This window comes from Ranitomeya imitator, chromosome 1, assembly GCF_032444005.1.
Source record: "Ranitomeya imitator isolate aRanImi1 chromosome 1, aRanImi1.pri, whole genome shotgun sequence".
Lineage (NCBI taxonomy): Eukaryota > Metazoa > Chordata > Amphibia > Anura > Dendrobatidae > Ranitomeya > Ranitomeya imitator.
In genome coordinates, this window is record NC_091282.1 from 336,750,701 (window position 1) to 336,763,808 (window position 13,108).

Sequence of the window (13,108 nt, forward strand, 5' to 3'; positions counted from 1 at the left end):
TCACCCAGTCTGGCTACAAATTTTGGACATGGCAAAGGTGGGGGCAGAGATAGAGGAGTTTTTTAAGATCAATGAAGGGAGCGCGGAATGCCATGTAGTGTGGGACACCATGAAAGCGTTTTTAAGGGGAATTTTGTTTAGGGACGTCTCAAGACATAAGACAAGGACCAAAGAGCGGGATCAGGGTGTTCTAGAGGAATTGAAGGCAGCAGAGGCGGCATTGGGGGAACATCGTACTAGGGAATCTCAGAGCCGTATGAGGGCAGCTCAGAGGGAGGTCGATCAGTTATTTTTGAAAAAGGCGGAGAGGTTGAGGGCCTTTCAGAGAGAAACTTTCTACTCAGAGGGGGAGAAGGTGGGTCACTTGCTCTCGGTAGTGGCGTCCGCGCAAAGAGACTCTTCACATGTCTACTCTATTAAGACGGAGGAGGGAACGTTGGTTACTCAGGGGGAGCAGATCTTGGAAGTGTTTAGGAAGTTTTATGAAAAATTATATACGTCCAGTGTGGAGAGGGGATCCGAGGATATGGCGAGGTACTTGGAAGAAATTGATCTGCCCCGGTTGAGTAGAGAGGAGTGTGAATTATTGGAGGAACCGATTGGGGAGGAGGAATTGGGGGCGGCTTTGGCGGGTGTTGCGGGGGGTAAGGCTCCGGGAGCGGATGGCATTCCAGCTGAGGTTTATAAGACCTTGAAAGAAACTCTGTTGGCCAGGCTGGTGGGGGGGTGCAATAGCTCGCTGGAAAGAGGGGAGTTGCCTTTGTCGATGAGAGAGGCTATAGTGGTGGTTATCCACAAGGCCGACAAAGATCCACTGATGCCAGAATCCTATAGACCAATTTCACTTTTGACTGCCGACATTAAGATTTTGGCAAAAGCCTTGGCAAATAGGTTGAGTAGGGTGATAGACAAATTGGTACACTCTGACCAGTCAGGCTTCATGCCTAACAAATCAACGGCACTCAACCTGAGAAGGTTGTTCTTAAATTTACAAATCCCTTCGGATAATGTCGGCAAACGGGTTGTGGTATCTTTGGACGCCCACAAGGCCTTTGACTGTGTGGAGTGGAGTTATCTGTGGTCAGTGTTGGAACGTTTGGGGTTTGGACCTAGGTTCATCTCATGGGTGCGGCTGTTGTACTCTTCCCCGGTGGCAAAAGTTAGGGTGAATAACGTCATCTCTGAGACTTTCTCTTTGTCTAGGGGAACTAGACAGGGTTGTCCTTTGTCCCCGCTGCTTTTTGCCCTGGCGGTGGAGCCCCTTGCTGCGAAAATTAGAGGTTCCCGGGAGGTGAGGGGATTTATGTACGGGGATTCGGAAGAAAAGGTAGCGTTATACGCAAACGATATTTTGCTCTTCTTGGAGGATTCGGGGGAGTCCCTGACAGGGGCGGAGGCCATTATTGAAGAATTTGGGAGCTACTCTGGCCTGAGAATCAATTGGGATAAGTCCAATACGATGTTAGTAGATTAGGGATTATGAGAATAGTGAAATGAGGGACTCTCATACAAAGTTGAGGTTGGTGGATAAATTTAAATATCTGGGGATTCAGATCGCGTTACCTCTGACGAGTTTTGAGGAACTAAATTTGGCGCCACTTTTGCGGAAGATACGTATTAAGGTTCAGGCGTGGAAAAAGTTACACTTATCGGTCATTGGTAGAATAAATTTAATAAAGATGATTGTGATGCCGCAACTTCTCTACGTGCTGCACAACTCCCCTATATGGATATCGCAGAATAGATTTCGGAGGATTAGATCTTTGTTCGGTGAGCTGATTTGGGGCGGGAAAAGTCCTAGATTTAAACAGGAAATTCTACAAAGACCAAAGACGGAGGGGGGAGTGGCACTGCCTAACCCATGGTTATACTTTTTGGCTTCACAATGTCAACATTTTAGGGGATGGGGTGTGGAATCGGGTTGGGAGCGGACACCCTGCAGTCTGAGGAAATTGATTGGGTCAAGGGTACTGAGTGAAGGTTTGGAGGGTGGGCATTTCCGAGAGAAGGGTACTAAATTCTGCACTATTAGGCTTATCCATAAGGTTTGGGACAAAGTTAAAGGAATTAGGGGTGTGAGGGCACTTACTAGGTTTTCGCCCATATGGAATAATTGTCTCTTGCAGGAGTTTAGACAGACGGAGGGATTCCATGTTTGGAAGGGAGCGGGAATCTCTCGGATAAGCCAAGTCTTGCACTAAGGTAGAATTAAGAACTTTGAGACATTGCAGGAGGAATTTCGGCTGCCAAGCTCTGAACTATACCAATATAACCGCATCTCTCATGCATATCGGGCACAATGTAGGAGGGGGCCTATGGAGATCCAGGTGGATCTAATGCTAGATTTTATCCTCATGGGAGAAAGCACGAAGGGGGTGATCTCAGGAATATATGAATTCCTTCTATTTTCCTTTTTAGAGGGGCACCCTATCAGAACTAGGGCGAAGTGGGAGGCAGACTTGGGGGCGATTGACGGCGATCAGTGGGATTCAATATTGGAATACGTGCCCAGGATCTCGATGAGTGAGCCTGGGAGGCTGTCACAGCTGTTGGTTATTCATAGGGCTTACAGAACTCCGGACATGTTGTACAAAGCTGGTCTAAGACCTAACTCCGAATGCCCTAGGTGCTCGCAGTCCGAGGCGGGTATCCTCCATATGATGTGGCAGTGCCCCAGGTTGTCCTCGTTTTGGATCGTGGTGCTAAATAAAGTGGGACTAACATACAAATGTTCGATACCACGGGATCCTCTGGTATGCGTATTGGGATACGTGGAGGAGATTGTTACTGATAACTCGTACAAAACAGTTATTGCGAGATTGCTGTTTATTGCTCGAAAGTTGATCGCTAAGTTCTGGATAAGGGTAGAGCCACAAACGAGAAGAGATTTCATGACGCAAGTGGACTATATTGTGGCATTGGAGAAGAGCATTTATTCTAAAAGAAACATGATGGACCTTTTCAACAAGTTGTGGAATCCTTGGCTCGAGTCGACGTGATCTGGAGATTGTATTCTAGCTTTTGGGTACTCTGCCCCCGTGGGAGCAGTATTGACATGACACCTTCTTGTTCCTGGTTAAGGATAGACGTTTGGGAGGATTGGAGTGGTTCTTGTTGGGTCTCCAGGGGTGGGGGGGAGGGGAGGGAGGCTGGTTTGGGATTAAAAAGTTTATTGAAAATGCAGAACATATGTATGTACTGTTTACAGCAATGTAATCTACATATATTTTTTTTACTGTTTAATAAAAATATTTGATAAAAAAAAAATACAGGAGCCTCCCCTGCTCAGATATATACATAGGTGTGTATATATACAGTATATGCAGGAGCCTCCCCCGCTCAGATACATACATAGGTGTGTATATATACAGTATATACAGGAGCCTCCCCTGCTCAGATATACACATAGGTGTGTATATATACAGTATATGCAGGAGCCTCCCCCGCTCAGATACATACATAGGTGTGTATATATACAGTATATACAGGAGCCTCCCCTGCTCAGATATATACATAGGTGTGTATATATACAGTATATGCAGGAGCCTCCCCCACTCAGATACATACATAGGTGTGTATATATACAGTATATACAGGAGCCTCCCCTGCTCAGATATATACATAGGTGTGTATATATACAGTATATGCAGGAGCCTCCCCCGCTCAAATACATACATAGGTGTGTATATATACAGTATATACAGGAGCCTCCCCTGCTCAGATATATACATAGGTGTGTATATATACAGGAGCCTCCCCTGCTCAGATATATACATAGGTGTGTGTATATACAGTATATACAGGAGCCTCCCCTGCTCAGGTATATACATAGGTGTGTATATATACAGTATATACAGGAGCCTCCCCTGCTCAGATATATACATAGGTGTGTATATATACAGGAGCCTCCCCCGCTCAGATATATACATAGGTGTGTATATATACAGTATATACAGGAGCCTCCCCTGCTCATATATATACATAGGTGTGTATATATACAGTATATACAGGAGCCTCCCCTGCTCAGATATATACATAGGTGTGTATATATACAGTATATACAGGAGCCTCCCCTGCTCAGATATATACATAGGTGTGTATATATACAGTATATACAGGAGCCTCCCCTGCTCAGATACATACATAGGTGTGTATATATACAGTATATACAGGAGCCTCCCCTGCTCAGATATACATAGGTGTGTATATATACAGTATATACAGGAGCCTCCCCTGCTCAGATATACATAGGTGTGTATATATACAGTATATACAGGAGCCTCCCCTGCTCAGGTATATACATAGGTGTGTATATACAGTATATACAGGAGCCTCCCCTGCTCAGATATATACATAGGTGTGTATATATACAGGAGCCTCCCCTGCTCAGATATATACATAGGTGTGTGTATATACAGTATATACAGGAGCCTCCCCTGCTCAGGTATATACATAGGTGTGTATATATACAGTATATGCAGGAGCCTCCCCTGCTCAGATATATACATAGGTGTGTATATATACAGGAGCCTCCCCTGCTCAGATATATACATAGGTGTGTGTATATACAGTATATACAGGAGCCTCCCCTGCTCAGGTATATACATAGGTGTGTATATATACAGTATATACAGGAGCCTCCCCCGCTCAGATATATACATAGGTGTGTATATATACAGTATATACAGGAGCCTCCCCCGCTCAGATATATACATAGGTGTGTATATATACAGTATATACAGGAGCCTCCCCTGCTCATATATATACATAGGTGTGTATATATACAGTATATACAGGAGCCTCCCCTGCTCATATATATACATAGGTGTGTATATATACAGTATATACAGGAGCCTCCCCTGCTCAGATATATACATAGGTGTGTATATATACAGTATATACAGGAGCCTCCCCTGCTCAGGTATATACATAGGTGTGTGTATATACAGTATATACAGGAGCCTCCCCTGCTCAGGTATATACATAGGTGTGTATATATACAGTATATACAGGAGCCTCCCCTGCTCAGGTATATACATAGGTGTGTATATACAGTATATACAGGAGCCTCCCCTGCTCAGATATACATAGGTGTGTATATATACAGTATACACAGAAGCTTCCCCTGCTCAGATATATACATAGGTGTGTATATACAGTATATGCAGGAGCCTCCCCTGCTCAGGTATATACATAGGTGTGTATATATACAGTATATACAGGAGCCTCCCCTGCTCAGATATATACATAGGTGTGTATATATACAGTATATACAGGAGCCTCCCCTGCTCAGGTATATACATAGGTGTGTATATATACAGTATATACAGGAGCCTCCCCTGCTCAGGTATATACATAGGTGTGTATATACAGTATATACAGGAGCCTCCCCTGCTCAGATATACATAGGTGTGTATATATACAGTATACACAGAAGCTTCCCCTGCTCAGGTATATACATAGGTGTGTATATACAGTATATGCAGGAGCCTCCCCTGCTCAGGTATATACATAGGTGTGTATATATACAGTATATACAGGAGCCTATGCTGCTCAGGTATATACATAGGTGTGTGTATATATACAACATACACAGAAGCTTCCCCTGCTCAGACTACTATGCACCATATTTGAGGAAGTAATGGGGGTTACAACACAGGGATGGGGGTCTGACCTTTATGGGCAAACCAGCTCCTCAGCTCCCAAAACAAGAGCCACTCCCGGCTGCAGTCGGGAACCCAGTCCTCTCCAGTCGGAGTGTTTTTGCTTGTGCACTTACTGAGGGCGGAAGTGCGTACAAAACCTGGCAACACATGCGCAAAGCTCCAGCGGCCATCATTGATGAGGGCAGCCGGGCTTATCTTCCTGGTTCTTGTAGCTTGTTTCAGGACTCCGTGCTCATGACGAGAGTTATCATGATTTACCGGTGATGCATGGAGCTGTCCTACATATTTTGTGCAGTTCTACATTATCCAGTGATTGTTTTGGCTCCCACAGTTAACATGGCCGCCGTGCGTGGCATCAGCTGTGAGGCGCAGTCAGGGGAAGTGCGTCAGTGAGGGGCGGAAGTGTCTGCTAGGGCTGGGTGCGTCCCGGTTTTTTGGCCTGAGGGAAGTTTATCGGGTTTGATGGTGAGTGCAGAGTTGTGTGTGTTATTCGGTGTAACGTTGTGTTACCGCCGGTGTTCGGTCCATGAGTACCCGCTCATACTGGTGCTGCCACCCGCCAGAGGGCACAGGGTTCTGTGTGAGGGCTGACACTATCAGTCACAGAGCAGCACAGTGGTCACTCCGCCTCATCCCAGCCTGAGGTGGCTGATGACAGAGAACAATAGCGTGTATGCACTGAGTGGAGAGGAGGCTGGGCTGGGTGTTGCTGATATGTCTGGTCTGTGTAGGATGATTCTCAGGGTTATACATGTAGCTGGGACGTTGTGTAATATTCTCCTGTAATAATATTTATCATCTGTACATTATGTTTGTGGTTCCTGACCATTACACGATCGCTGCTACCTGCCAGGGAAAGCTGTTAGCCATAGAGATCTATTACCTCCCATGGGAACAGCGCTCCGGTATCTGTCCGTCACACATGACCGTAACACTAGGAAAGGACTACAGACCCCCGCGCTCCGGATTGGTGGGGTCCCCGCTATAAGGGATGAGTTGGAGTGGTGGGAAACCCTTTACAGGGTGAGCAGGGATGAAGGTAGGCATTAGCCCATCCGCCTATAGCCTTACATGTTGATCCAGAGAAAGACCCCATGGGGCAGACGCTAATATTAGGGGGAAAATTCCCTCCTGTCTCCACATATGGCAATCAGACTAGTCCCGTCGCAGAATCTGTAAGATAAAAATCAAAGAAAACCGCTCAAAGTGTGTGTTAGGACTGGCGGAACGCACCAAGAAAGGTGATATAGATGCGTTCGCAGTCCGGGGTCCACCGTACAGGTGAAAACCTGCTGCTAGTAAATACAGACTATGTGGCGGTACACTAAAGTATATACACGTGGGTTCAACCTCACCCAGCGTGAAGGGAGCAATCCTGTTGTGTCACAGGATCGCGGTACCGCACCTAAAGCGCGAGCGAGTAGTCAGCGTACTTAACCCCAACTGGGATTGAAGTCCGATTAGACCCTCGCTGGCACTACACCGCAACTGGGTGTGAAAGGAAACTAAATATAAATATATAAATGCACAGGAGTGCGAGCAATGCCGCACTGACGGACGCCACCAACCACACTGGCTTGGGTATGGAAAGCGCTAGGCAAGCGCACGGCGCCGTACAGGCGGACACAGCAAGAGGACGCTGTAATGTGTGTATCGTGCAGATGATTAGTCGGGCGCTAGATAGCTACCAACATCCGCGAGCACACAACAACTCTAGGGAGGGATATTTAGGAGCTTTCATCCATCGACATACATTCATCTACACACACACATATATCATTATGAAACAATACTAGCGCATGGCCGTGCGGTCATGCGCAGTTTATATAGTTGCAGCACAGGAAGTGGCCACAGAACTTTTGCCCTTCCAAGACCTGCCAAGAGGACCAATGGAATGTGCCGCAGAGCCTGAGCACATGACCCTCGATCTCCAACGGGAGATCTTGCCCTGGGCATGCTCAGTGTGTGCAGATAAGGACTTAGTCCCAGAAAAGTCCGCTCGCTGCTGACCAGTATTGGCTTTAAAGGCAGAAGCTGGAGAAGCAGCAGTAACTCTTCTCACAGAGTCAGACTGAGCGAGACGCTGGGATCGACGTCCCTGCTGAGCAGACTCCACTGCGGCTGGAGGAGAATGGGAGACCGCAGCGGAGACGGATCGAGATTCCCCCTGTGCAGCAGAGGAAACTCGACTCCTAACATTACCCCCCCCCCTCCTAGGGCCCCCCCCCCCCCTCCTTGGGCCTCGCTACGGTCGAAGGCAGCAATGAGCTGCGGAGCCCGAATGTGCTCAACAGGCTCCCAGGACCTGTCCTCGGGGCCATAACCCTTCCAATCCACCAAATAAAATTTTTTACCACGCACCACCTTGCACCCCAAAATAGCGTTCACCTCATAATCGTCCGAAGACGAACCCGATGTCCCAGCAGATGACTCGGAGAACCGGGACATATACACGGGTTTCAAGAGGGACACATGAAAGGTGTCGGTGATACCCAGGCGTGGCGGAAGGGCCAAACGATAGACCACAGGATTAACCTGCTCGAGGACCTTGAAAGGGCCCAAGTAGCGAGGAGCAAATTTAGTGGACTCAACTCGCAGCCTGATGTTACGGGCGGAGAGCCACACCAAGTCGCCAGGAGCAAAGGTCGGAGCGTGGCGCCGATGAGCATCGGCGGAGGACCTCATTCTCTCCTTAGAGGCCCGAATGGCATCCTGAGTGCGTTTCCAAATATCCCGTGCCTCCACAGCCCAGTCTGCCACCCTGGAGTCGGCGGAAGACACGGGCATAGGCACAGGTACCCGTGGATGCTGACCATAGTTGAGGAGGAATGGGGTTTGTCCAGTGGAGTCGGCTACGGCGTTGTTCAGTGCAAACTCTGCCCATGATAGCAAGGATGCCCAGTCATCCTGCCTGGCTGAAACAAAATGTCGCAGGTATGTGACCAAGGTCTGGTTGGCCCTCTCTACCAACCCATTCGTCTCGGGATGATAAGCGGAAGAGAGATTCAACTCAATACTGAGAAGACGACAGAGCTCTCTCCAGAACCGAGACGCAAACTGGGGACCCCGGTCACTGACAATTTTGTCTGGCATACCATGCAGGCGGAAGATATGTCTAATGAACAACGCTGCCAAGGCCCGTGCAGAAGGTAACCGTGGTAGCGGCACCAAACGCACCATTTTTGAGAAATGATCGGTGATGACCCAAATGATGGTACAGCCGCGAGACTTGGGCAAACCCACAACAAAGTCCATCCCGACCATCTCCCAGGGCCTATCTGCCACCGGCAAGGGATAGAGCAAACCAGCTGGCCTTTGACGCGGAGATTTTTTTTTGGCGCAGGAGACACACACCAGAACATAATCCCTGACATCCCGGGCCATATGCGGCCACCAGTACGTCCTCGCCAGTAGCTCAGATGTCCTCTTTGTCCCAAAGTGTCCACCCACCCTGGACGAATGAGCCCAAGAGAGAACCTCCGGTCGCAAATTAATGGGCACAAAAGTCTTGCCCGGAGGCACAGACTCTAGCGAAACCGGCACCACGGTTCTCAGGCTCTCGGAAGGGACAATAAGCCGAGGCTCCTCTTCCTCCTCCTCAGTTGACATAAGGGAGCGAGAGAGAGCGTCAGCACGGATATTCTTCTCCCCGGCGAGATAATGAAGAGAAAAGTGGAACCGGGAGAAGAACAGGGACCATCTGGCCTGGCGAGAATTTAGCCGCTGGGCTGTCTGCAAATAGACCAAATTTTTGTGGTCCGTGTAAACTTGGAAGGGAAACCGCGCACCCTCCAGAAGGTGTCTCCACTCCGAAAAGGCCAACTTCATTGCTAGCAACTCCCTGTCCCCGATGGAGTAGTTCCTCTCCGCTGGCATGAAGGTCTTAGAGAAGAAGAAGCATGGATGCTTCCGACCTTGAGCATCCTTTTGGTAGAGGACTGCTCCAGCACCAACGGACGAGGCATCCACCTCCATTAGGAATGGCTTATCCACATCGGGACGATGTAAGATGGGAGCGCTAGCAAAGTGGGACTTAATAGAAGTGAAGGCCTTGGAGACCTCTTTCGACCACAATTTGGGATTCGCTCCCTTCTTGGTGAGGGTTACCAAGGGAGCTACCAGAGTTGAGAAGTGGGGAATGAACTGGCGGTAATAGTTTATGAACCCCATAAAGCGCTGCACCGCTTTAAGAGAATGGGGCTCTTGCCAGTCCATCACAGCCTGTAGTTTGGCAGGATCCATAGCCAATCCCTGGGCGGAGATGATATAGCCCAGGAAAGGTAAGGACTCCTGCTCAAACACACACTTCTCCAACTTTGCATAAAGAGAGTTTGCCCGTAGGAGATCGAAGACTCTGCCAACATCTCTCCTGTGGGAGTCAATATCTGGAGAAAAGATGAGAATATCATCCAGATAGACTACTACCAAGGTGGAAAGCATATCCCGAAAGATATCGTTGACAAAGTCTTGGAACACGGCAGGTGCATTACAGAGCCCGAAGGGCATCACCAGATACTCATAGTGCCCATCTCTGGTGTTAAATGCCGTTTTCCACTCGTCCCCCTCACGGATGCGAATCAGGTTATAAGCACCCCGCAGATCTAGTTTAGTAAACACTCTAGCTCCCCGAAGCCTATCGAAACGCTCAGATATCAACGGCAAAGGGTACTTGTTCTTAACTGTGATAGCATTAAGACCCCTGTAGTCTATGCATGGACGTAGTTCTCCATTCTTCTTCTGCACGAAAAAGAACCCTGCCCCAGCAGGTGACACTGACTTCCTGATGAACCCTCTTGCCAAATTCTCTTGTATGTACTGAGACATTGCCTCCGTTTCCGGGAGAGATAATGGATAGACTCGACCCCGGGGAGGCTCAGCACCAGGCAAGAGATCAATAGGACAGTCATAGGGGCGATGGGGCGGAAGAGTCTCCGCTGCCTTTTTGGAGAACACGTCTGCATAAGACCAATATTGCTTGGGGAGAGAGGAGAGATCTGCGGGTACCTCTGTAGTAGTAACCTGAACGCACTCTCGATGACACCTGTTCCCACAAGATTCACCCCATCCCAGAATTCTGCCTGATGACCACTCGATGTGAGGAGAGTGGTACCGTAACCAAGGTATCCCCAAGAGAACCTCATCAATTCCCTCAGGAATGACGAGTAGAGATATAATCTCCTGATGAGATGGTGACATGGACAGAGTAAAAGGGATAGTTTGATGTGTAATCTGTGTGGGCAGTGTCGACCCATTCACCACTCGTACCGTTACTGGTTGAGATAGCATGACCAGAGGAATTGCGTGACGTTGGGCGAAGGCTGAAGACATAAAATTGCCCTCCGCCCCAGAATCCACGCAGAGTTCTACCGAGTGAGAGGATGAGCCCAATGTTATTGTCCCCTTAAAGGACAATTTGGAGGCAAACGTCGCCGTGTCTAGTGCACCTCCACCAACTACCACTAGACGCTGACGTTTCCTCGACCGCTGGAGACATCTGGAGGCAAGATGTCCAGACTGTTGGCAAAGATGACAAATCTGGAGTGCACGAGCGGTCCGGGACTTAGATCCTGCTCGAGACTCTACCACAGGCTCATGGGGCTCAGGAGCCTGGTCTGGAGATTCCAAAGGTTTGGCGAAGGTGGGAGCCAGCCGAAACCTCTGCCTACACTGGGCTCGCTCTAACCTCCGCTCGTGAAAACGGAGATCAATACGAGTGGATAGAGTTATTCCTCCAGTGTGGTGGGAATCTCCCTAGTGGCCAGGGCGTCCTTAACGTGGTCAGCCAGCCCCCTCCAAAATATTGGAATGAGGGCTTTATCCGACCACTCCAGCTCAGATGCTAGGGTGCGGAAGTGGACGGCAAAATGACTGACCAAGGACGAGCCCTGAGTCAATGCCAACAATTGGAGCGCCGTATCATGGGTGACACGAGGTCCCAAAAAGACCTGTTTCAGAGTGCTCAGAAACAACGGAGCACTCTGCACCACATGATCGCTACGCTCCCATAGCGGCGTAGCCCACTGCAACGCTCTGTCTGACAGAAGAGACACTATAAATCCCACCTTAGCCCGCTCTGTTGGGAAACGAGAGGCCAGAAGCTCGAGATGGATAGAGCACTGACTCACGAAACCCCTACAAGACTTACAGTCACCAGAGAATTTCTCTGGAAGCGGGAGACGAGTTAGAGTCGGGACAGGAGCGGCAGTGGACAAGGTGGCTGCAGCAACACTAGCAGCCTGAACAGCGACAGCAGTGACATCCACAGCTGAGGTTGAACGCTCAAGAGCCGCCAACCTTCCCTCCAGCTGCTGGATGTACCGCTGTGAACGCTGATCGTCCATCATTTACTAGCCAGACCCTGGCACTAGTATTCTGTTAGGACTGGCGGAACGCACCAAGAAAGGTGATATAGATGCGTTCGCAGTCCGGGGTCCACCGTACAGGTGAAAACCTGCTGCTAGTAAATACAGACTATGTGGCGGTACACTAAAGTATATACACGTGGGTTCAACCTCACCCAGCGTGAAGGGAGCAATCCTGTTGTGTCACAGGATCGCGGTACCGCACCTAAAGCGCGAGCGAGTAGTCAGCGTACTTAACCCCAACTGGGATTGAAGTCCGATTAGACCCTCGCTGGCACTACACCGCAACTGGGTGTGAAAGGAAACTAAATATAAATGCACAGGAGTGCGAGCAATGCCGCACTGACGGACGCCACCAACCACACTGGCTTGGGTATGGAAAGCGCTAGGCAAGCGCACGGCGCCGTACAGGCGGACACCGCAAGAGGACGCTGTAATGTGTGTATCGTGCAGATGATTAGTCGGGCGCTAGATAGCTACCAACATCCGCGAGCCGACAACAACTCTAGGGAGGGATATTTAGGAGCTTTCATCCATCGACATACATTCATCTACACACACACATATAACATTATGAAACAATACTAGCGCATGGCCGTGCGGTCATGCGCAGTTTATATAGTTGCAGCACAGGAAGTGGCCACAGAACTTTTGCCCTTCCAAGACCTGCCAAGAGGACCAATGGAATGTGCCGCAGAGCCTGAGCACATGACCCTCGATCTCCAACGGGAGATCTTGCCCTGGGCATGCTCAGTGTGTGCAGATAAGGACTTAGTCCCAGAAAAGTCCGCTCGCTGCTGACCAGTATTGGCTTTAAAGGTAGAAGCTGGAGAAGCAGCAGTAACTCTTCTCACAGAGTCAGACTGAGCGAGACGCTGGGATCGACGTCCCTGCTGAGCAGACTCCACTGCGGCTGGAGGAGAATGGGAGACCGCAGCGGAGACGGATCGAGATTCCCCCTGTGCAGCAGAGGAAACTCGACTCCTAACAGTGTGACTCCGCAACTTCGGTGAACGGGAAGAACGTCTACTGCTCACCCCAGGTAGTGGTGCCGGACGGGGACAACACTGGAAAGAACAC

The 13,108-nt window shown here is 49.2% G+C and overlaps 2 protein-coding genes across 2 annotated transcripts in view; one reads left to right on the forward strand and one right to left on the reverse strand.

The window, feature by feature from the left end:
- UBE3B (ubiquitin protein ligase E3B) overlaps positions 1–5,773 on the reverse strand; it is an 83,788-nt gene extending 78,015 nt beyond the window's left edge. Inside the window, exon 1 of the mRNA XM_069759452.1 lies at positions 5,675–5,773. The gene's annotated coding sequence lies outside the window, so the exon portion shown is untranslated. The remainder of the gene's footprint in view (positions 1–5,674) is intronic.
- Positions 5,774–5,997: 224 nt separating this feature from the next.
- The window catches only part of KCTD10 (potassium channel tetramerization domain containing 10), a 40,806-nt gene continuing 33,695 nt past the window's right edge, over positions 5,998–13,108 (forward strand). Inside the window, exon 1 of the mRNA XM_069759462.1 lies at positions 5,998–6,131. Coding sequence (XP_069615563.1) covers positions 6,129–6,131 — 3 coding nt within the window. The 5' untranslated portion in view covers positions 5,998–6,128. The remainder of the gene's footprint in view (positions 6,132–13,108) is intronic.